Below are 25,088 nucleotides of genomic sequence, written 5' to 3'. Positions count from 1 at the left end.
GAGGTTGCGCGTCTGGTATACGAGCTAGCGCATATATTTGTTCCGTAGACCAAACGAGAAAATAAAATGGTACTTCTCGCCCATGTACCTACGTACATACATACATAATTTCTATATACATACATACATATATATATATATATATATATATATACATGCATTTATATATATATATATATATATATGTATATATATATGTGTATAAGAATGTGGTAAAAGAATGATATACGTACGCATATATTTACATGTATGTACGTACATTGTATATAACTATATAGATACAGAAAGGAAAGAAGAAATAAGTTCGTGCGATAATTCAGCTGGTCCGAGCAGCTCCTGCCTGCTTCCTGTCTCTTCGTGAAAGTATTGCTCTGGAAGCCGAGACCGAACCCTAGCAGCGTGTACCAATCTTTATCTTCCATGGTTCCTTTCGAAAGAAATAACTCGCCTTTTTACACAACCAGTCTACACTGTGTCTTATTAAAAGATCTATCCTCTTTTCATACGTACAAACGTCATTGAGATAATACGATAATGATAATAATAATAATAATAATAATAATAATAATAATAATAATAATAATAATAATAATAATAATAATAAAAATAAAATAGGTACAAAGAAAAGAGAAGAGAGAGAGAGAGAAGAAGGACGAAAAGAAAGAAGGAAAAAAGAAAATTAAAAACTACCCTATGCTAATGAAGGAATATAAATATATATATAAAAAAAAAGAAAAAAAAAAAAAAAAAAAAGAAAAATAAGGAGAAAGGAATAGAAGAGAAATAGGAATAAACTAGATGGCCTTGAGATCTGGCGACGTTCTTTCGATATTTCAAGAAACCGTGTTTTCAACTCTAGGGACATTCGTCTCTCTATGTCTCTTTCTTTTCCGATTTTTCCGGAGTCAAGATTCATGAGACGCAGGAAAGGAGGAAACTATAGAAAGAAAAGGTGACAAAGGGAAAAGTAAAACTTGCGAGAAAAGGGGGAGGAAAAGATAAATCGTAGGGGGGTTAGATGTGACGCCATAAAGAGCTTCTTTCTCGCTGACCATTCCTTCTTTTTCCCGCCTTTCACCCCCTTGTCTATCTTTCTCTCTCTTTCTCTTTCTCTCTCTTTCTCTCTCTCTCTCTTTCTCTCTCTCTCTTTCTCTCTCTGTCTCTCTCTGTCTCTCATGAATTTTTGCGAACAAGAGCAAATATTTAAATGACAAATTACGTTTGTTTCGAGATATCCCTATTTCTAATATTTTATCCAAATTTAGAAGAGTAAATTTATGTCGGTTTATATATTCCTTTTTTTCTTTTCTTTTCTTTTCTTTTTTTTTCTTTTGCGTATGTTTGAATATAGTAACGTTATTCGCGATCATTATACCATAGGAGCCGCGTTATATCGTTTGATATCGTTCAGAAATTTACGATGTCACGTCTATGCGAATATCTATTACGGTCCAATCCGGTTACCGTACTCTCCACCGATTATCGTACTACGTTCGATTATCGATTTCGTTGCTAGAGCTAATATGCAACTATGTTCATATTACTAGCCGTACATGGTGATACACAAAGCATTCACTTCGAATCCTACGAAGTTCTTGATCGGAGGCTAGAGAGATTAGGAATCTCGATCGCGCCGGTTATTATCATGAAATTCCATCATTTGATGATTATTAGTTTCACTAACTAATCCTATCGTTCGATGATTAGTAAAGATAAAAATTCGTCATGTTTCAATATATTATTTTTTTTTTTTATATATATAAATAGTATAGAATAAAAGAAGAAAAAAAAAAAAAGAAAAAGAACTTATCAACCAGTATATAATATCGATGCTTGTCAGGTAAAACTTTATAATTACAGATTTTATCGTTAATTGCAAAATATAAACAACGACGACGACGACTATGACGACGACGACGACGACGACGATGAGGGTGTTGTAAGTTTTTATTTAAAAAAAAATGTATATATATATGTATATATATATGTGTGTGTATATTAATGAATTTTTATTTTTATTAATTTGTTTCTATTTTAGAGTCGAACTTTTTAATTGATTACTCGTATCAGGACGGAAAACAAAGAGATTTTTATTGAAAAAGTAAAATAGTTTAAGTGTACTATATTAAAGACACATTTTATATTTTATATATTTTATTGATATATTTTAATTAAATAAATGGACTTTTTCTTTTCGGTTCATGTTTCTCCAAGTATTGCGTATCATTGATCGAAAATTGATTACTATTGGCAATATTATTGTTTACGTATAATATAATTAATACAGTTAGTATACTCGATTTCGACTATGACCGAACTAAAATTAATTTGTTGATACATAATTATCGGAGTAAGGTAATATCAAGATAAGTGTTCGAGTAAATGAAATTTCTAATAATAGAAATTTTCAAGCTTATATCCATTAAAATATATATAACTTGTGAATGCCATAAATGAATACATAGAAAAATAATGATGTAAAATCAATAATAACGGATCAATGAGTTTCGCATTATTAAGGGATAAATTTATAATTCATCAGTATTAATAAATAAAAGTATTAATATATAAATATACGTGAGAAAAGAATTACGGAAAATTTCAATTAGTTCACCTGTAAAAGTTCATGAAAGTTTTATTAGAAATCGGATTAATTATCAGATAAAAGCATTCTTCGGATCTAATTATGGCGTAAAAGTTACAAACAAAAAATAACTAATTATTTTAAGATAATATCATCTCGATGAGGATACCTATCGTCTTATTATATATTTTTAATATTACAAAATTTTCATAATCAGAAAAAAAAAAGATCTAACACTTATCTCAACATTTAAACATTTATCTTCTTTCTTATACGATAGGATAATATTGATGGAATTTAAGAATCCGCTTTAATAGGATGAGCATGCGAAGATAAAGTTTCGAAAAGAGAAAATTGACTTTCCAAAGTACGCTAACAATCATTTTATTTGAAAAATTCTCAATCTCATTTAATTAAAAAATGTCACACTTATTTACTGTAATACTTAAATCTAATTCTTTTCGATTAAACTTTTTTCAATTTCACAATAAACCTTCTAATTTTTTTTTTCTAACCAATTAAATAATAAAATTCTTTAAACTTTAAATCCCTATTAAATCTCTTAATCTTCTATCGGACAAAAAAAAGAAAAAAAAAAAAAAAAAGAGAAAAAAAAAAAGAAAAGAAAAACAAAGAGGAAGGAAAAAAAAAAAAGAGAAATAATTTTCATTGGACTCCAACTAGTAGAAAATTTAACTTCGTTATATTATAATAATAAAAAAAAAAAACAACAACAAACAAACGAATCATCTGATTAACTATGTTTTAATTTTTATGAAGAAAAAAAGAAGAAGAAGAAGAAAAAAAAAAAAGAAAAGAAAAAGCAAAGGAAAAAAAAGCAGAAAAATAAGAACATAGTTATCATTTTGAAAAAAAAAAAAAAAGAAAAAAAAAATAATAAAAAAGGAAAAGACTAAAGATAATATCTCGTAAATTAGTAAAACTATTCACGTCATCTCTCTCTCTCTCTCTCTCTCTATCTCTCTCTTCCCATCATTATTCTATCTCCTTCTATCTCTGCATATATGCATTCTCCGCAAAGGCACTCCTTACGAAAGGAGGTGCGGAATAGAAACGGCGCGCGGTCGTTCTGTTGCGGGAGAACGGGATGAACACCGTGGGATAGCGAGAGTACGGAGACGAGAAAGACGAAGATAAAGAAGACGAAGAAGAAAAAGATGAAAAAGAGAGTAAGCGGAGCGTGCGTCGTTGGCGGGAACGGGGGTGGGGGGTTTTGGTATCTCATAGGGTTGACTTTGGTGGGGATAGTTTAGGGCGGTCTGCGCATGCGCGGCTCGCGACGGAACGGCTTCGCGCGGCGACGCTCAGTCTCGTTCGTCGCAATCCAGTGCAGATATACGTTCAATTACCCTGTCAACGCTCCTTAAAGTCCCATCCTCGCGATTCGCGTCGTAGTTGTCGCGTTGCCACGGGGCAAATCGATATTTTAGTGAAAAGAAGGGTCCTCTTTGGGCCCTATATTATTATTATTATTATTATTATTGTTATTGCTACCACCACCACTACTACTACTACTACTGCTATTATTATTATTATTATTATTATTATTATTATTATTATTATTATTATTATTATTAATATAATTATTATTAGTATTTTTTATTCTAATTTGCTTTGCAATTTGGTGGAGAGAGAAAGGAGAAAGAAGAAAGAAAGAAAGGAGGAAAGAAAGATAGAAGAGGGAGGGAGAAGTTTATTCGAAGAAAAGTTTTAACACGTGGTAAAAGGAAAGAGAAGAAGAAAAAGGAGGAAGAAGAAGAAGAAGAAGAAGAAGAAAAACGAAGGAAAAGATTTTCCATGAACGATTCGTAATAAAGAAGAAAATAAAATAGTGTTGTTGTACAAAATAAGGGAGGAACGGAATTTGAATAGCCGCCGCCGTGTGCTCGGTTGGATCGCGATCAGAAGGGCGCCTTGCGTTTATCCGATCCTCTCATCCTCTTACAGTGAAGAGGGAGTTGTCATTCATACGCGAAGGATTGGGGAAAAAACGAAAGAGAAAGAGGAAAGGATTTTTTTTTAACAGTTGGAGCTCGTGTGGCATCGTGAAGAAAGAACACGCGGGAGAGGAGTAATACCAAAGTTCATTTTCTTTTCGTGTTATTTTCTATTAAAAAAGGATAAAGAAAGATACTCGTGCTTTGTGTATTCTGTTTTGGATTTAATAGAAAAAAAAATAAGTGGTGTTTGTGTCACGATTGACACGCGAAAGAGAAGAAAAGAGAAAGAGAGAGGGAGAGGGAGAGAGAGAGAGAGTGGGGGGTAATAGTGAGAAGAAAAGTGCGGCAAGTTCCCCCCCCCCCCCCCCTCCAAAGAATAGAACAAGAACAACACATATAAGGTTTCTCTGCAAATTCCGAAATGGCTCCTCGACACCTGTGGCTAGAAACAACTCTCATCTTTATCCTCGTAGCAGGTGAGTGACTTTCTTTTTTCTTTTTTTTTTTTTTTTAATCTTTTGTTTGTCTCTTTGTCGTCGTCCTTTTTTTCTTCCTCTCTCTCTCTCTCTCTCTCTCTCTCTCTCATTCTTAACTCGTTCCTTTCGTCACGTCGCCGTTGGTGGTCGCCAAGAACACGAGGAGGAAAGGACTTACGAAGATCGTCCATCGAACACGCTGTTTCTTCTTGTTCCCGGCTTTTCTTGCTTCCCTATCGGCAACTCGCCAAGTCGTGATACGCTCTCTCTCTTACTCTCTTTCTTTATCTCTCGCTCTCTCTCTCTCTCTCTACATGTCCTTCTCCAGTTCTGCTTTCTCCCCTTCTCCTCTTTTCTTTTTTCTTTTTTTTTTTTCTTTCTTTTTTCTTCTTATTCTTCATACACTTTTTCTTTGTTAAACGTCCTTCCTCGGGAAGGATTGAACACCACTCGTTCCCGTCGATGACTATGAGAAAAAGTAACGTGACAAGTAACGTGAGAAATGAGTCATTGTTAAAATTGTTCCCCTTCGTCGTATCCAACGATTAAATCTGTTACAGTTAATATTCTTACTTTATTAAAAACAAAAAAAAAACAAAACAAAAAAAAATGATGTATAAATATCGAGGACGACATGTGAATGTTTAAAACGTTAGTGCGCGATATCGAAGGAAATAGTGAGGACAGAAATGTGTTCAGTATTTAAACAGTCGACATCTTCGGAGACTTTTTTTTTTTTTTTTTTTTTTTTTTTTTTTTTTTTTTTTACGGTCACGACTTTCTATGAAACTATACAAAAATCTCGGGGGAGATTTCTAAGGAAGATACGTATATGTTATGTATGTGTATGTATGTATGTATGTATCTAACTAAATGCCTCGCATTTCCATTTTCTTTTCTTCTTATTTTCCCACCACTACTTTTTGTGATCCCCCACCCCCTCCTCCTCTTTCTTCTTCGTCTTTTTGATTTTCTCGCCTTGCCTTGCCTTTCCTTGCCTTGCCTTGCCTTGCCTTTTGCTTTCATTTTAAGGCAGAGTGGCATATATAGCACGAGTCGCCGCGCCTAATTATCATCGCTAGGAAGAAAACGCCCGAAGGAAAAAAAAAATATTTCTTTGTTGTTTCGCTCGTGTTTCCTGACCCGCTCGACGACGTTCTTTTTCGTGTTACATTGTTTAGTAAAAAAAAAAGAGAAAAGAGAGTACATTTTATGTACGTTATATATTGTTTCTTCTTCCTGTTTTTTTTTTGTTTTTTTTTGTTTTTTTTTGTTACGTTTATCTCTTTTTTGTGTGTGTGTTTTGTTTTCTTTTGTTTTCTTTTCTTTTTTCTTTCTTCCTTTTTTTTTTTTTTTATAATTTTTTTTTTCCTTTCACTCAGCTTTTCATTCTTTCCTTTTCGACATGCGCGGGTACTTGAAAAAAAAAAAAAAAAAAAACAAAGTATTCCAACAAAGTGGGATGATCCTCGGAGAAAATTGCGTCTCGTCGACGTTCCCCACACGACGATGATGTTTTTCGAGACGAGAAAACAAGAACGCGCGTTCGTGAGGAACTTAAACTATGTACATACATATGTACGTAATACCGACACTGCAAATAAAATGTTTCTCCGACGTGTTACGCCCATAACGAGAGAGAGAGAGAGAGAGAGACAAAGAGATGAAATAGTTACATCGTAGTTGCTGCTCTGTCTCTCTCTATCTCTCTCTCTCTTGATAAAAAAATACCTTTGAATTAATATTATCAAATGAGTTAATTAAATCTTCGATCATATTTTAGGTAATTAAAATACGTAAAAGAAAAGAAAAAAGAACGATAATGAATGGATAATAGAAATTTATTGAAAGTGTAAAAATACTTGGACATCATCGTTTGCACTTCTTCATTAATCCTGACAATGACCCTTTGAATATATTGAGATAAGATTATTACTTTTATTTTCTCAATGATGAATTGTAATGAAATTTTATTCATTCTTTCCAAACTTTTTATTAAAGAAAAAAAAAAAAGTAGCACTTAATACTTTAACGTTATGAAAGGATATGAGAATATCGATAAAAAGAAAAAGATATTAAAAAAAAAAAAAAGAAAATCCCTATAATATTATCCATTAAATGATATTCAAGAAGTACCTAATAAAATATCATCTATTAAAGATAAATTAACATTTCGTTTTAGCGACCTTAGAAAATAATCTCTTTATCTCCGTAACAAAAGAATAATAATCCTGTTGTAAATTTTGACACTATAACCTATTCTATTTATACGTCATAATAGAGTGCTCATTGAATTCATCCAGATGTGTACACATATTCATCTTTCATTATCAGCTTCGTAGCACATCTTGAAACGTAAGATTAAGCCACAAAGAGGGAGGTTAGAGGTCACGCTGTCTCTTCGTTCAGGTTACTACAGTGGTTGTGAGTGAAAATTGGTGGTGGGGGGAATACCAGACGAGTGAGAGAGAGAGAGAGAGAGAGAGAGAGAGAGAGAGAGAGAGAGAGAGAGAGAGAGAACGATTTACGGTGCATTAACGGGTCCAGGCTTCAACGCTACCACTCCCTCCCTCTCTCTCTCTCTCTCTCTCTCATACAAACTTTACGGTACGACTTAGCCCTCTCCTGACCAAAGCACTCGAAAGCTTTCGGAATCAAGTCGTTACTTCTGGCCGAAATACTTCGAGGCGTCCGGCAATGCTTTCACGCCTGGCCGGCTTTGTAGCTAACCGCATTAATTTCTCCACGACTTTACGTCATTCCTACCAACAGATACCATCCATCTCAATCTCTTTCTCTCTCTCTCTCTCTCTCTCTCTCTCTCTCTCTCTCTCTCTCTCTCAGTATACTGTATATTTTATAATATAAGATGAGAGAGAGAGAGAGAGAAAGATTGATAAATGAAATAAAGACGGGAAATCAATTTTAATTGAAATTCGAGGCTAATTATCGCATCGTTCTTTCGAAGATTAATTTCGTTGAATATTCAATATCATCGAAGTGATTAAGAAATTACGTGCGAACCGAGAAGAAGAGAGAGAGAGAGAGAGAGAGAGAGAGAGATCCTTATCGCTGTAAGAGGAAGAACTGGGGTGGTTCGACACGTACCAACACATTTCCCGTCTTCGGTGTTACTACTATCTTCAAGCTCGGACATTAATTTCGTGCTCGACCGGATAAGGCGTTATTAATCCTCGAAGGGATACCTATCCGAGAAATACCAACCTCCGATGATTACTTCACCTATGTCGCATGATATATATGCGACAAGTATTTCATACTTAAGACTCTAATCATTCTTTTCACCTGTGATAACATTTCTTTTAAAGGATCTCTTTTTATAAGAATTTTTGTTCGTTCAATTAAGTTTCTACGTTTCAATTCGTTCATACATTTTCTTCCTTTTCACAATTAAGATCTCTCTTTCGTTTCCTTTTGAAATTTCAATTAATCGTGGAAATTTAGTTTGACCTGTTCTAAAATATTCTAAAGATTTCTTCAATTATTCGAAATTCTTAGTAAACTCCATGCGACTTTTCGATCTTCTAACAGTTACTATTCCTGGTCGCATTCCTTCTCAGAGAAACTATCTATCCAAGATGTTAAACTTTGACGTTACGACTAAATTCCGTTCCCGTCACATTAGTTTTACGAATTTTACCGGACTCTAGTGTATCCTATCTTATTCTTAAACACTCGAACGAATTTGATCGACTTTTCTTTTCTTTGTTCTTTATTTTTATTTTTATTTTTATTTTTTTTCTTTTTCCTGATTACCAGAATATTCCCATCGAAGGTAAAGAAAACTTTGATCTCTTAGAAACTTTGATCTTACGAAGAAAGAAGTATTAAAGATAAATATATGATATCGTACGATGCTTCTTACGGTTTACATGTTTTTCTAGGGACGTTTTTTCATTCCCTTTCCCAGCGCAACTTAACCCATCCACACCACCGCCCTCTTTTTTTCTATTTTTCTATTTTCTTTTTCTTCCATTTTCTTTCTCCTTTTTTTTTCTATTTTTTTTTTCTTTTCGTTTTCCTTGTTATATTTATTATTATTCTTTCGTACACATACCGAATGTCGGCACGATTTATGCTCTTTGTTGCGGTAATAAGCTCCTTATTTCAACGGCGTAGGAAAGTTTAAAAACATTATTTATTTTTAAAAACGCGTACTGTAATGAAGTTCGTAATCCTCGGTGTGTTTGGTATAAGGATGCCGTTCTATAAACTTCCTTTTAAATACCCGTTGGGTAAAAAAGAACTTGAAGAATATTCCATCGTCACAGAGCATGCTAGTTTGTGTTTAGGTATTTACCGAAAAGTTTTCTCTATATTTCTTCTTCAGTGCTTGGTGCATTGAACGGATGACGATGACGAAAAAACGATGACGTTGAGAATATTTACGCGTGGACGGCTGTAGAAGAAGCTTTTTTTCCAAGAAAAGTAGACTTTTCTATATGTATCGTTTTATTAATTTAAGAAGGAGAGAAGAGACGCTTTCCATTTTTCCCCCACCCTCTCATGTATTATCCTTGATCGATTTTTTTATCGTTGAACGGAATAAACGGGGAGGGAAGAAGAAGCTGCTTATCGTTAGATAAGCATCGACATTACTACTTTTTGTTATGGCCAATTCAACATTTATAACTCTATTTTTCAGTCTTCAATGAGCAATACATCTTTCATAGATTATTGAATGAGATCTAAAAAAAAAAAAAAAAAGAAAAAAAAAAGACAAGATAAATGGGGGTTTGCCTCGTAAAAAAGAATAATTCTTATTTCTCATAAAAAGGAATTCTTATTGACTCATCAACCATATACCCTTTTTTTTTTTTTATTGTACATAATCATATGCATCGTACGGATAAAGTATTAAAAGAGAGAGAGAGAAAGAAAAAAGGTGTACTGCATGAAAGGTGTTGTGTTCTACGAGAGGAAAAGGGATAGGGGAGAAGGTAAGAATTATAAAAATGGATATATCGAATTTTAAAAGAAAAGGAACGAATTTAATATAGTCCCTTAGACGCTTTTAACGGCTGGACTTATCTTTTTTTCCTTCCCCCTTCTACTTTATCTACTTCTTTCTTTCTTTCTTTCTTTCTTTCTTTCCTTCTTTCTTTTCTTTTGTTTCCTTTTATTTCTTCCTCTTTTTTATTATTCTTTCTTTTTCTTTTTTCTTCCATTTTTTTTTTCTTTTTTTGTAATTCCTCCCAGTATTCCGGGATTCACTTTATCCACGATTTTATGCTCGTTTCGTAAAAATCTAAAAGCCTTCCTTGATAACTTTTAATTTCCATTAGTCGACGTAATTATTTGTTCGCTTAATGTTCCTTCTTCTTGTTATACATATATATATATATATAACAAGAAGATATATATATATATACACATCTAATCGTTATCATTGGTAGACGTCGTAAGATGATATAAGCATCATGTACGTCGAGCGATCTCATTAAATCCCGAGAGAGTTATAAAGGGAAGGAGGTGAGGGGGCAGGAAGGTTGGGTGAGGGGGGGGGGAAAGCACCTTAAAATTTCACCGTAGCTTTCTCTCTCGGTTGAGAAATTGGTCCTTTGCGAGTATAAGGGTCGAGGGCGGTCGGTTTGCTTGGGAAACCAGTAGAGAACGTTGACGTTAACGTGGAGGAGCATCCTTGTTGACTGACAAACGGCGAACAATTTGCGCGTGGAAACTTTGAAAAGAGTATTACTAACTATGGAATATGACACGCGTTTGTGACTTCTTCTTCTTTTTTCTTTCTCCCTTCTTTTTTTTTTCTTTTTTTTTTCTTTTTTTTTTCTTTTTTTTTTTTTTTAGAGTTAACCAAAAATTCTCTCTTCGGGTAAAAGAAAACGTTACGGAAGGAAAGGATGTTGTAATTTCATCTGACATCGGCCAACGAAATTCTCATGGGATCCCCGACGAACGCGTTCCTCACGCTTGGTATACTTCTTTCTTTCTCATTATTTCTTTCTCTCTCTCTCTCTCACTCTCTCTCTCACTCTCTCTCTCATTTTTTTCTTTCTGTTTCTTTTTGTTTTTTCTCTTCCTTTTTTTCTCTTTCTCTTTATCTTTCTCTCTCTCTCTTTCTTCCGTACTTTATCCTTCTTCTGTTCCTTTATCTTTTTCATTTTCTCTTTCTCTTTGGACGGTTATCAAAAGAAGGGGAAAAGAAAAGGGACAGACAGCAGATAGAGAGAGAGAGACAGAGAGAGAGAGAGAGAGAGAGAGAGAGAGAGAGAGAGAGAGAGAGAGAAGTAAAAAAGGGAAGATAGAGTTGGTGACTTTGAATGAACCCTAGGGCCTCCCGGCTTTCTCGGATTTCCATTGCGACGTAAATGCGCGTCTCTCTTCTTCTCTTGGTGGTCCGGGGTAGAAGAAGTAGAAGAAGAAGAAGAAGAAGGCGACAACTACGACGACGCGCGCGAGACGGCAAAAAGGAGCCACGACGCACGTAAAACCGTACACAGAAAAAGACTTTTGTCAATTTTCGTCGTTATTCCCACGGGAGGAACGTCGACGTTTTGGAAGAAAAAGATAGAGAAAGATAGAAGATTGAGTGAGAGAGTGGGGGAGGAAAATGTAGAAAAGGAAGAAAGTCAAGGCTCTTTGGGGGAAACGGAAAATGTGTGGTGTGCGAGCGCGAGTCTGTCTTCTTTCTTTCTTTCTTTCTTTCTTTCTTTCTTTCTTTCTTTCTTTCTTTCTTTCTTTCTTTCTTTCTTTCTTTCTTTCTTTCTTTTTTCTTTCTTTCTTTCTTTTTTCTTCTTCTTCTTCTTCTTTTTTTTTTTGCCCCTTTTACTTCTTCGTCTTCTTTTCTCGATGTGCCGCTTGCTCGTGCCAGGTAAACGTTTCAACCTTCTTTTATCTCTTTTTAAAGACCATGAAAAAAGACAATTGAGACTTCTCTCGATCGAAACGTTACATAAGGTGACGTATGCGACAATTTAACCTCGTTCGAGTAACGAATCGAAGTGTTTTTGAAAGATTTTCTTTTCTTTTTTTTTTTTTCTTTTTCTTTTTTTTTTCATACATGTACATACAAATATGTGTATATATATAATTTATGATATCAATTTTATAAAATCGTTGGTCTCGAATTAAAACTTTTTATTTTTTATTTTTCATCTATTTTCTCTTCCTTTTTTTTTTTTTTATATTTAATTTAATTTACATTACTACTTCGTTATATTTTTAAATTACTTTTTATATTTATTTTTATATATACATATATATATATATTATTATTATTATTATTATTATTATTATTACATTTTTATAATTTGTTATTTCGCTTTATTTTTATACTTTATATTAAGTTACACATTCGATTATTTTATTTTAATCATTATTACGTTTGCATTTTTCTTCGAGTTTTGTTTTTGTTTTTTCTTTTTGTTTCCTTTTTTATATTTGTTTTTAAATTTATTCGTTTATATTTCACATTCGCATTTTTTTCTCTTTTTTCCTCTCTTTCTTTCTCTTTTTTTCCCCTTGTTTTTTCTCTTTTTATTTTCTCTCTTTTTTAGCTCCTTTTTTTTTTCTCTCTCTTTTTTTCTGTTTTTTTTTCTCTTTCTCTTTTTTTGTAATTTTAACTTTTTGTACGTCCTATTCCCTCAGTCTAAATATTTATAACTTGATCTATAGATCAATAAGCCATGATCCATAATCCCCAAATCTTTTTAAATATTTCTATTGCATACATATATCTATACGTTAAATAGCGTACTCTTTAATTATCGTGGTTTTAATCAAGGTTTATGGATTGCACGGTCGTAACGCATTTGTAAAGTCGTTAAAGTGTTTTTATTCTGCGAAGATACCTCGAATATCTAAGTACATAATATATATATATATATATACACACATATATATAGGCTGTTCGTTATCTCTATGAAAAGTATTCACGACCAGGAAAAAAAAAAAAGAAAAAGAAAGAAAGAAAATACACGAAGAAGTCAAGTGCACCGTTCTCATTGCAGTAGTCAGTCCCTTTGTGAACGCATTCGTGGTGCGTTTATACAATACCATACATAGATTCAATCGTATCAGATGAAAATATCTTAATAAAATATGCCGCCGTAAATTGATTGAATTAAATGGAAAAAGGAAAAAAAAAAAATATGATTATCATCGATACGTTTAAGATATGAAATAAATATTGCAGTATTATATTTAGCATATCGAAATGAGAAATGAAATTGTTATTTTTTTTTCCTTCTTGGCGTACAATATTTGTTTTTTTTTATTCTTTCTTTTCTTTTTTTTCTTTTTTTTTTTTTTTTTTTTTTTTTTTTTTTCTATAATGATCATACAATATTTCCTTGCATTTCTTTTCTTTTTTTTCTTTTTTCTTTTTTTATTTGTTCGTCGTCGATCAATTTGATACTTTTTATTTTTTCCCTTTGTCGAGTTTCGTTTCTTTCTCCCCCTTTAGTAGTGGTACTTGAAAGAGAAACGTATACGTTCGTTCCTGACGTTCACGGTTAAGTGGATCCGAAAGAGAGAGGAGAAAGAGAAGAAGGAGGACGAAGAAGAAGAAGAAGAAGAAGAAAAAAAAGATGATGATGATGAAGGTGAAACAAAAGAAAAAAAAAGGAAAAGAAAAAAAAAGAAAAATAGGAGGGGAAGAGAAAGACGCGCTCGCCAGTGTAATTTTAGAGATGTCTGTAAACGCAAAGAAGATGGAGGTGTACGTACGTGGTTCGAGCTGGCGAAGATGGTTTAATAATATACATGGGCCAGGCGAGAGTAGTGCGAATGCGATAATAAACGATCGGACGTGTACGAGTGCGCTACGTTGAAACGTCGTGGCTCGACTAAGTGGATTTATGTGATTGTTATCATTCTCATAATTGATAACGATGAGAGAGAGAGAGAGAGAGAGAGAGAGAGAGAGAGAGAGAGAGAGAGAGAGAGAGAGAGAGAGGGAGGGAGGGTAGGGTAGGGTAAGGTAGGGTAGGAAGGAAGGAAGAATTTCATTGTTGTACAGGCCGAGTTGGTGCACACAACCGAGCTAGAAAGGAAGCTTACCACTTTTAGTTACCGAGATTCAACCCCTAAACCTCGTATTAATATTTCAACTCACCGTCCTTGTTTTAATACAGATTTTATGACTTATAGAACAAACGAGATTAGTTTAGTATGAGATACACGAAAGAAGTTATTTAATATCGAGATATAAATATCAAGAGAATAATGGATATAGGTATATATATATATATATATATATACATAAAGAGGGAGAGAGAGAGAGAGAGAGAGAGAGAGAGAGAGAGAGAGAGAGAGAGAGAGAGAGAGAGAGAGAGAGAGAGAGAGAGAGTGAATGCATCCTTTGGATTAGATAAATAATAGTATTTAATTGATCTTTTATGAAATAATGTTTCTTCGTTATCTGATGAAATATGAAATAACGTGAAACTAACGAATATTTAATCCTCCGTATGAAGCAGTTGGTTTCATGAGAGTGATCGTCAGGAACGTATAGACATTATTAAAAGATATTTTGACATTTGGATTTTGTTGAATCATTTTCAAAATTAATCTTTTTTTTTTTTTTTTTTTTTTTCTTTCTTTCTTTTTTTCTTTCTTTTCTTTTCTTTATAATGACAAACTGAAAAGATTAATACGTATTATATATTTATTCTTGAAGTATAGAGTTTGTTTTATATAAGTGAAAATTTTTAAGAATAGCCTTGCGACAAAACATATTTCATAATATTATATCTCGAATAACTTCGATTAATTTCATAATCATCCGTTCATATATATATATATGAACTAATAATTGACTTTGTCGACGACAGAAATGATATAATGAGAAAATACTATTGCCACGAATTAATTATGTTTGTAACGTGAGATTTATAACGAAATACCTGAGATCCGTATTTATGATAACGTAATTGTCGACAGTCATACGAAAAATATTATAGTTTTCTTAATAATTAAAATTAAAACAACTTTAATGATATATTCAATTAATGAAAAAGTTTAACATTAAAAAACATTAAAAAACAGAACTTCTCGTTAAAAATCAAGGGATTATCGATTTTTTTTTTCTTTTTTTGCGATTACCGAAATCATAATTATTAGAATAACGTGTTAGATAATTATTATTGTAAAATTAAACAGGTTAAAAATAATAAACACAAAAAGTATCTTTTTCTTTCTTTTTTTTTTTCAAGTGCTCATAATAAAAAAAAACACACACACAAAGAATGAATAAACGTAATAAAAATAAATATAAATTTAAACGTTGAGAGTTAAACTGAGAGTTAGAAATATATAAGATCAGCCCAATTATCATGGACGATCAACTATTACAACTATTCTTAAAATGCATTTTGCGGTTAACGTGAAACGAGTCCAGCGGCTTACTTACGTAAGAAACGCTTAAAGGATTTTTCACGTAGACCGGAGGGTATACTTAGCTCGATAGCCCTCTCTTCTTTCTCTCTCTCTCTCTCTCTCTCTCACTCTCTCTTTTTTTTCATTATCCCTATCTCGGCTCGGTAGGAACGTCGAGCGCACGTGCGTTTTCTCGTTAGGATCCAGGCGGACTTTGGTGAGGGCGGTTAAATTTCAGACGGCTGCGAGTAGTCGTGTAGGAACGGATTCCGACCACGAAGCGAGCGCGTGCTTGCAGATCTCTTTTATTTCTTTTTTTTTTTTTCTTATTCCTTTTTTTCCGTCCTTTTTCTTTCTATTTCTTTTTTTTTTTCTTTCTTACTTTTTTTTTCCTTTTTTTTTTCTTCTTCTTCCTCCTCCTACTCCTCCTCCTCCTCCTCTTCCTCTTCCTCTTCCTCTTCTTACGGAATAACTACGAGAAGAGGAAAGTCGCGATTCTCGCGGTAAGGCACGTTCATGGTCCTCTAACGTTATCAAAATTCCGCGCGTCTTTCCTTTTTCTCGTCGTTCCCTCTTTACAAGTCACTGAAGAAGAATCGTTTTTCTCTTCGCGTCTCTTCTTTCCACCTTTAGCCTTCTTTTCTTTTCTTTTTTTCCCCCCTCTTCTTCTTTCTCTCTCTTTTTTCTTTTTTTTTTTTTTCAACTTCACACTCAAGATAGAACGTGTACGAGGCGCGAGAAAACGTCACTTCACATATGCGGAGTGTGATGCCGTAGAGTATGACAAAATTGTGTAATTCATGTTAACGGAGCGCTTCACTCTACGTTTAATCTCTTCGTTTTTTTTTTTTTTTTTTTTTTTTTATCATAATTCTAACGTGGATTCTCCAACCCGAGCCACCCACTCATCCCACTCACTCACTCAACCATCTTTTCTCCCCATGCGAGGAAAATGTTAAGAGAATGGTGTGAATATGCTCGAGTTGTCGTTGGCACTGCTAAGAGCTTTTCTTATCGTGTACGGACGGGCCTTAATTAATCTCCTTTCAATTAGACACCACGCCCTTTGCGCCCCGACAAAGGAGCTCGATTCTCTTAGGTGCGGTTAACGCCTTAAGGAGCAGGCGTGAATTTGGAACGACGATGTCTGATTACCGTTCGTTGTTTGTTCAACAACGTCTCTCTCGCGTTAAACACCGGCCGAATACGGGTCTACGTTCCCTTCAACGACTATCTTGTATGTATATATATATATATATATATATGTGTATATATATATATATATGAATGTATGTACGTACTTATGTATGTATGTATTTATGTATATACATATAATATCTATGGATAATAGAGGTATCTCTACTAATCGATGTTTCATCTGGATCTACTGTATGTACATATATACATATATATACACACATACACACACACACATATATATATATGTATATATATATAACTAAATGCAACGTGAGATGATATTATTAATCATTTTTGTCAATAATTTATCGTATCTTTGAGATTATTCTTTAAAAATTCCTTTATTGTTTATTCTGTTTGTTGTTTCTTTCAATTTATTCTTAATGAGACATTGAAATTAAACAATGTGAGAAAACAATGAATGGGATAAATCGAAAGTATAGAAAAAAAAAAAAAAAAGATTATTTCCTTTGTAGGTGGTGCTTCGTTTTTGAGAGAATGAATTCTTTTATTTTTAAAGGAAATCATATTATTAGGTTGGAAACTATGAAACGGGCGTTGAATGAAAATAAAAAAATTAAACAAAAACGCTCGTTTCATAGTTTCCAAACTAATATTATGGTGGTTCATGTTTTTTTTCTTTCTTTCTTTGTTTTTTTTTTTTTTTTTTTTTTTGTTTCAATAATTTTAATAATACAATTATGACGATTGAACTTTGACCATTTATATATATATATAAATAATTATTTGACTTACGATTTAATTTTTGAAATGAGTTGATTTTCTTGAAAATAAAGTTTCGTGTGGAAAAAAAAAGAAAAGAAAAAAAAGAAAGAAAGAAATTGTTTTTTTACTTTCAGCCCTTATATATGAATACTATCGAATAAATGTTTGTTTTATATTCGATAAAAAAAGAAAATTAATATCTTTAGTATTTTCCTTCTTAAAAGAACTTATCCTACCCTCGTAAAATCTTGCTAAGTATATTCTGACATTTATTTCTACCTACCATAAATCCGTTTATTTTCGAGGTTCCTAGCGTAGCTTTGAGGATTTTCTCGTAATTACATAAGGCGTTACCCTTTAACGTTCATTTACACGTTCCCTCTTTGTCATACTCACACCTCGAAAACAGATCCCTCTTCTCGAGACTGCTCACGCGAGTGCATAATCTGCTAGCAATTATAACGACTTAAATAAGATGGAAGTTTGAGACTGCTTCTCTATTTCTCTCTCTCTCTCTCTATTTCTCTCTCTCTCTCTCTCTCTCTCTCTCTCTCTCTCTCTCTCTCCTTCTCGTTGGTAACAGAGAAACGATAAAAGGAGAACGTTTTTCACGCTCGAAATCCAACAGATGTAGATGCCCCCTCGACATCAAAGCTGTCGAAACGACACGAATTCCTTCGATCCGCATGTCGGATCACTTTACATTTTCGAAAATGTTTTGAGAGAGAGATAGAGAGAGAGAGAGAGGGAGGGAGGAAGGGAGGGGGGAGGAGAGAGATGTCATTTACCTTCCATGAGTTTCATCAAGTTTCGGCATAAAAAGGGACATAAAAAAAAAAAAGATAGCAAAAAGAGAATAAAAGTAAAATATAACGAGGCATACAGAAAGAGAAAGAAAAAGAGAGAGAGAGAGAGAGAGAGAGAGAGAGAGAGAGAGAAGAAAAAGTCAAAAAATTTTTCGATGAAAAGGCAAACCGAATAAGGAAGAAAAAAGTTAAAGTACGCCGAATCCATCGTATGGGCGTCAACTAAGGACGGACTAAAAAAGTTATGATCGAATTGGTGCGAGTTGCGAGGAATCGATCGATCCTTTCTCGAAGTACTTTCTCTCTTTCTCTCTCTTTATTTCTCTCGTTTTCTTACACGTTCATGGAACGACTCGAGAACCGATTCATACGTCTTGTGAAAATCTTTGAAGAGAATCGTTACGCTACTCCACCTCAATCGTTTTCTTCTCTCTCTCTCTCTCTCTCTCTCTCTCTCTCTCTTTCTTTCTCTCTCTCTCTTTCTCTCTCTTTCTCTCTCTTCTTTCCTAATTGATTTTCCTTGCTGGCTTTAGCGAGCGCGATTCAACGAACTTCCTTACGCTTCTCCGACTTTTCTCATCGATCTCCGAAGCACGGTCAGCGTGTCGGAGAGTTTCTTATCCTAAATGGTTGCAATTTTCACCCTGCGACAAGTTTCGGCGAAGTAAACGAGAAAGAGCGAGAAAAAGGAGTAACACAGGGAATAGGAGTGAGAGAGAAAGAGAGAGAGAACAAAACAGAATGGAAGGAAAGCGAATACTGAGAGATTTTAAGTAAAATGAGAGAGAGAAAGAGAAAGAGAAAGAGAAAGAGAGAGTAAAAAAGGAATGAGTAGAATAATTAAAAAAATGAAAGGGTCGACGGCACAACATGGTTCGCCCGTAAATCGTACCACTCTTCCAGATAGGCTTCCTCGCGAGTGGAATTTGCAGAATTTGCCCTGTGTGCGCCGCTAACGTAGATTATAAAGTATGCAAATATGTGCGAGATGGAACGGCCAAGCGTTCGCAGACCGAGAGATAGAAAAGGAAAGAGAAAGAAGAGAGACGGATAAAGAGGAAAGGAGAAGAAGAGAGAAAAAGAGAGAGAGAGAGTGAGTGAGTGAGTGAGTGAGTGAGTGAGTGAGTGAGTGAGTGAGTGAGAGAGAAGAGAGAAGAGAGAGAAAGCTTAGTCGTTGTATAGTAAGAGGGAGAAGGGAAGTGAGATTACGAGTGTGACAGCGGCCGGTATATAACGTCGTACAGAGTGGACGAAAGTATGGACTGGCAAGTGGTGTAAATCCAATTTGCGCAACATCACTGGGCTTATGTCGTTTCATTCATTAGTCCTTATTAGGTAGCATTATGCGAGACAAGAGGAAAGCTGCGTTTCTTCCGGAAAAATTAAGGGATAGTCGTATATTTTTCTCTCTCTCTCTCTCTCTCTCTCTCTCTCTCTTCTTTTTCCTCTTTTTCTCCCTATTTTTTGTTCTTTTTTCTTTTCTTTTTTTTTTCTTTTTAATCTTTTCCCTTTGAAAGTGACGTTGAAACCCTTAAGTAAGACATACCTTATTATTCTTCTCTACATTTTCATTTTACTCTTAACTCCTTCTCCACCTCCTCCTCCTTCTCCTCCTCCTCCTTTTCCTGGTTCTTCCTCCCCCCCCACCCCCCACTGCCTCCCTTCGCCACTCCTTTCCTCTTTTCTCCATTCAAGCAGCATTACCTTTAGTCATAAGACGTATAAAAGATGAAGCCGATAGAATGATGATCGTTTTTTTTAAGTATTCGTCTATCGAGGATTACGAGTACTTTCAACGATGCTAATAATACGTAAACATACTCTTGAAAACGAGCTAGACGATGGAGAGATATCGTCTCTCGATGTAACAAACAAGCCATCTTTAAAGCTTCTCTCTCTCTTCTTCTTCTTCTTCCTTCTTCTTATTTTTTTTTCTTATTCGAGAGAGAGAGAGAGAGAGAGAGAGAGAGAGAGAGAGAGAGAGAGAGAGAGAGAGATTCCTTCGTTCTCACGAAATACTGAAAATTCTTTTCGATGCTTCGTTCCTTCTCGTTGGCGAATACTTTATCGCTTTCAAGAATGTTCTTTGGAACGCAGGGTTCCTCCACCCCCCTCCCACTCCCGCCCTCCATAGTTTCATGCATTTTTTATTTCGCTTCTTTGTAGTGAAATATATACCTTACATATACGCGCATACACACACATATATATATATATATATATATATATATATATACTGTTAGAGAGAGAGAGGAAAAAAGAGAGAGAGAGAGAGAGAAGCATGTAACGAGAAGTTAATGGATGATCTCGACTTTTTTCCCACCGTTCATACCGTTCTAGTACCTTTTGTTCTACCGTGTGGAAATAATTCAGAGAGTGTTCGATGCGTCCGGCAAATGGTCGGGATCTACACGATTGATTCTCGAATAAAGGCACATGGCGAAATTCTGTACAGAGTCACAGGACGACGAGGATCGTTGCGTTCGCCTCTTCTAGATATACACGATACAAGAGAGAGAAAAAGAGAGAGAGAGAGAGAGATAGAAAATAGGGAAAAAGAGGAAGGATATGAACGATCCGGATTCCTCGCGTACCACTCACCAACCATATTCTGTTCTTGAAATACCTGATACACGTTTATTGTAGGCTTCCAGAATGAAAGAAACAAACGAACAAATAAACAAATATGTATTAAAAAGAAAAAAGAAAAAAGAAAAAAAAAAAATAAACAACAATATAAAAAAGATATTTACCCGTATCCCCTCAACAGTTTCTCGTCGTTATATCGAATTTAATTGCGTTCATACGCACGTGGTTTGCAAAATTGTGTCCTCGTTAATCCGCGTCGTTTCGTTATTTTCCATACAATAGCTAGCATGCGATAAAATTTTATTTACTTTAATATATCGTACCGAGAATAACAGGATGCAAACATTTCCATGTTATAGGAACGTCAATAAAGATTAAACGAAACAAACATAAGTATTTAATCGGTGTAAACCAATTCGATATTCGTTTACACATATCGATCAGAGTTTCTACCGAAGAAAATAATATATATGTTAAATAAATAAATAAATAAAGAAAGAAAGAAAGAAGGAAAAGAAAGAGAGAAAAGAAAACAAACAAACAAACAAAAAAGAGAAAAGATAGAAGAAAGAAGAAGAAAGACAGAAGATTAATATTTAATAAAAATGAAATTTCATATATAAAATCTAGTTATATTTCTTTTTTTTTTTTTTTTTCTCTCCTTTACTTTCTTTCATTTTCTTTTTCTTTTTTATTCTATTTGTATTTTCAATCAACTTTCAAAAGTCTTGCCATGTTTCTCGTACTTTTCGTAACTTATTCGTGTAGGTACTAGAGCGCGTGCTTCTTGCTTGGCAGCTCGTTATTCTTGCAACCAATGATCCACGAGAAGTAATTAAAGTAAACACGCCTCTCTCTCTCTCTCTCTCTCTCTTTCCCCCCCTCCCCCTCTATACCTCACCCCCTCCCCCTCTATCTCTTTCTCTATTTCTACTTTTTGTTTCATGAAGAAATTTACTCGGCAGTTGGCCTTCTTTTACAATAGCTTGGTGCTTCTCTTCGTTCGAAGAGAGAGAAAGAGAGAAAGAGAGGGAAAGAGAAAGAGAGAGAGAGAAAGAGAGAGAGAGAGAGAGAGAGAGAGACCCAGGCAACGTAGCTAGCTAGCTAGGGCGTTCGTTCGGCTCGGAGCTCTCGTGTTCAGATCCTAAGTAAGTAGAGCTATCCCTGCAAAGTATACCGGGAAAAGAAAACTAATGCCAGGAGTCTGTTTCACCGGCTACTTCGTTTGCCCGGTAATCTTGCCAGGGCGAAGCTCGAATACAACGACGGCACGGCGGCGGTGGCGGCGGCAGCGGCGGCGATGGCGTCGGCGTCGTCCAATACTACGACGAGAGAGAGTATAACAACACAATGGCAAAGTATATATAAGTATATATAGCAAGTACAAGTCGATTTCTCGTTACACGAAGTTTCTTTAATTGAAGCACCTTGTCTTATTTCTTTCTTTTCTTTTATCAGACCAAACGTATAACCTTTCCAGAAGTTCAATAAGATACTACCAGTGTATGATGGCTTTACAATTATCAAGTTTATATATATATATATATAATATTATATATAAAATTATCAAATTATATATATATATATATATATATATATATATCAGGATATACGAATAGAAAAAGATAAGTCTCATGATTAATACAATTTTAATTAGAAAGTATAAACCTATTGTCTGTAAGTTGCCAAACGAATATTTGAAATAGTTAGAAGGCTTTCAGACGGATATGAAAGCAGACAAGCCCAATTGGGTATGATTTAACAGCTTGGACGTAAAAACAGAGAGTTTGTACAAGTACCTCCTTGTCATCCCCGGCAGAAATGAGTGAGCAAGCAGAGAGAGAAAGAGAGAGAGAGAGAGAGAGAGAGAGAGAGAGAGAGAGAGAGAGAGAGAGAGAGAGAGAGAGAGATAGAAAGAGGAACATTCACACACATGGAATCCTTTTAAATCCGTCGAGATTCCCCTCTTACAAGTGGCCTTCTCGCTACGGTTTCTTGTTAACATTACAAGAGATAAGCATCTCAGGACGTGTGGTAGCGTATTTAACCAGAAATGGAAGTATCTGTGAGAAGTCAACGTTAAAACACATACATACATACATACATATATACATACATATCACATACACACATATATTCATTCACAAAGTAACAAATACATTAGACTAATAAAGTGTAATAATCTTTTGCTCAATTACTAGTATTAATCGAGGAAACTATAATATAGATATAATATCAAATATTTCTATTCTATTATATATTCGTAATATATTAATTATCTAATTTTAAATAAATAAGTAAGTGTATGACTGTACTTTCGAAAAGATTCCATTTTTGAAATGATATTCAATTTAATCTTAATTATATGGCTGTACGTTCTTTTTTTTTTCTTTTCTTTTTTTTTTTTCCCCTCTCCTTTCGAGCGAAATAGAAATGATTAATGTAGGTAGTGCCATTCAATGAATAATCGGGCGAGAAGTGTTCAAGAGGGGCGTGGGATAGAAGAAGTGGTGGGGATGGAGAAGGGTGAAAGAGGGGGAGGGATTGGAAGGGATAGAACTTGGAATAAATGGAATAGATTGAAACAGACTTCGGGTCGTTGGTATTACCGTGCTGAGGAACGAAGCAATGAAATGTGAAATACGTGACAAAAGATTCCCTTTTCTCTCTCTCTCTCTCTCTCTCTTGCTCTCGCTCTACTTTGCTCTCTTTCTCTCTCTCTCTCTCTCTCTTTCTCTCTCTCTATTTCCCTCTTACTCAATTCGAAAGCCTTTGTCTCGAACACCGTGACATATGCTTCGAAACCCTTCGGTTTCCCCTTTCACAATCGCGTCTCTTCTCTCTTGAGTTTATTTTAAGAAAAGGGCCTAAGGTCTCAAACCCGTGCTCAAGAATATATTCGAACGTATCCGCATACACATGTCGAACGCGTTCATGGATTCGTATGTCCGTCTTTTTTTTTCTTTTTTTTTTTTTTTTTCTTTTTTCCTTTCTCTTTACTCCTTTCTTTTCTTTTTTTGTTTCGTTTCGTTTATTTTTCTCGAATCGTTAGCTGCCCTTCGTTTGTTTAAGTTACGGCACATTTCTGGATCAATGAATAATAAGATTATATATATATATATATGTATATATAAAATTTGTGTAATATAATAATAATGATTATAATAATAATAATAATTGAATATCAATAATTATTGAAACGAATTGAATTTAATTATATAAAAGAATTTCTTATTATAAATGTACGTTCTTAAATAATATATCTTAATAAATCTGATTAAAATATGTACGACATTAATCGTATCTATCATTATTATTTATTGACTGTCATCCGTGTTTCTTGTTGGAATTCATGATTTCTCCATGTGTTATTTTGAGATTTTATGATGATGTAAAAGGAAGCCATGTCGATACGTCGTCACGCGAGCACGTTTTCTCTCGACTGGCGATAGTGCGTGTTTGTTACCAGAGAGAAGAGGAGTCGAGGAGTCGAGTTGAATAAATTAAAACCGTCTGCGTATATATAAAGAAAGAATAAGATAAGAGAGAGAGAGAGAGAGAGAGAGAGAGAGAGAGAGAGAGAGAGAGAGAGAGAGAGAGAGAGAGAGAGAAAGAAAAGAGAAGAGTGGCTTCTTAACGCGTCGATGACGGTGAATCGGTCGGCTGCCATAAGTCTTCCCAGTAGCTTTGGCGTTTGTCTTTACTTGAGAGAGATAACATACTACAAATCGGTTCCCGACCTCGTCAATGGCTTCCAAAAATATCATGGCGGCGTCACCCTTCGCTTTAAGAAAGTAGTAAAAGAAGAAAAAGAAGAAGAAGAAGAAGAAGAATAAGAAGAAGAAGAAGTAAAAGTAAAAGTAAAAGAAGGAGATACACGTCGGTTGGCGTTAACGTCTTTACCCATAAATACGTCGACGAGATATTGTACTAGAGAGAAGCCGAAGAAGCAGAAGAAGTAAGGACCATACCAACGTTCCTTCTTCTCCCTTGTGCTTTGCAAGAAATAAAGCTTTTAAAGAAGGGATTGAAGAAGAGAAGTGAAGAAATTTTTCTTCTTCCTCTTTTACGTCTTTTTTTTTTTTTTTATCTTCGAATTATAAGCATCGAAATGAAGAGTGAGAAAGAGAATGGCAGAGAGAGAGAGAGAGAGAGAGAGAGAGAGAGAGAGAGAGAGAGAGAGAGGCATCGAACGATAAAAATCCTTTTCTTCACGTTCACGCGCCCTCGGGACGAATCGATATCCGTTTTCTCAGCTAACGTAATTGCTAAGTCAGTCAACGACTTCCAACGGGCACTGTAAATTCTTTAAACTGCGAAGGAGACCGATGGGAAGAGAACGAGAAGAAGAGCCGAGAAGAAACTCCATTTAGTTCGGATTACCGACACT

At 34.5% G+C, this 25,088-nt stretch overlaps 1 protein-coding gene and 1 long non-coding RNA gene across 4 annotated transcripts in view; one reads left to right on the top strand and one right to left on the bottom strand.

Moving 5' to 3' along the window:
- The window catches only part of LOC146872495 (uncharacterized), a 143,166-nt gene that overhangs the window by 44,801 nt on the left and 73,277 nt on the right, over positions 1–25,088 (bottom strand). The window lies entirely within an intron of this gene.
- Positions 3,759–25,088, top strand: part of LOC118442064 (uncharacterized) — a 136,208-nt gene continuing 114,878 nt past the window's right edge. The window contains exons 1-2 of one of the 2 annotated variants that reach the window (XM_085661841.1): positions 3,759–3,774; positions 4,240–5,021. In XM_085661841.1, coding sequence (XP_085517967.1) covers positions 4,967–5,021 — 55 coding nt within the window. In that variant the 5' untranslated portion in view covers positions 3,759–3,774; positions 4,240–4,966. Of the gene's footprint in view, positions 3,775–3,915; positions 5,022–25,088 lie in introns of those variants that run through there. The other variant, XM_035867224.2, reaches the window with a different exon arrangement.

Source organism: Vespa mandarinia, chromosome 16, assembly GCF_050613455.1.
Source record: "Vespa mandarinia isolate Hongniang chromosome 16, ASM5061345v1, whole genome shotgun sequence".
NCBI classification, from domain to species: domain Eukaryota; kingdom Metazoa; phylum Arthropoda; class Insecta; order Hymenoptera; family Vespidae; genus Vespa; species Vespa mandarinia.
Note: the sequence above shows the minus strand (reverse complement) of the source record. Positions and strands in the feature narration are given on the sequence as shown.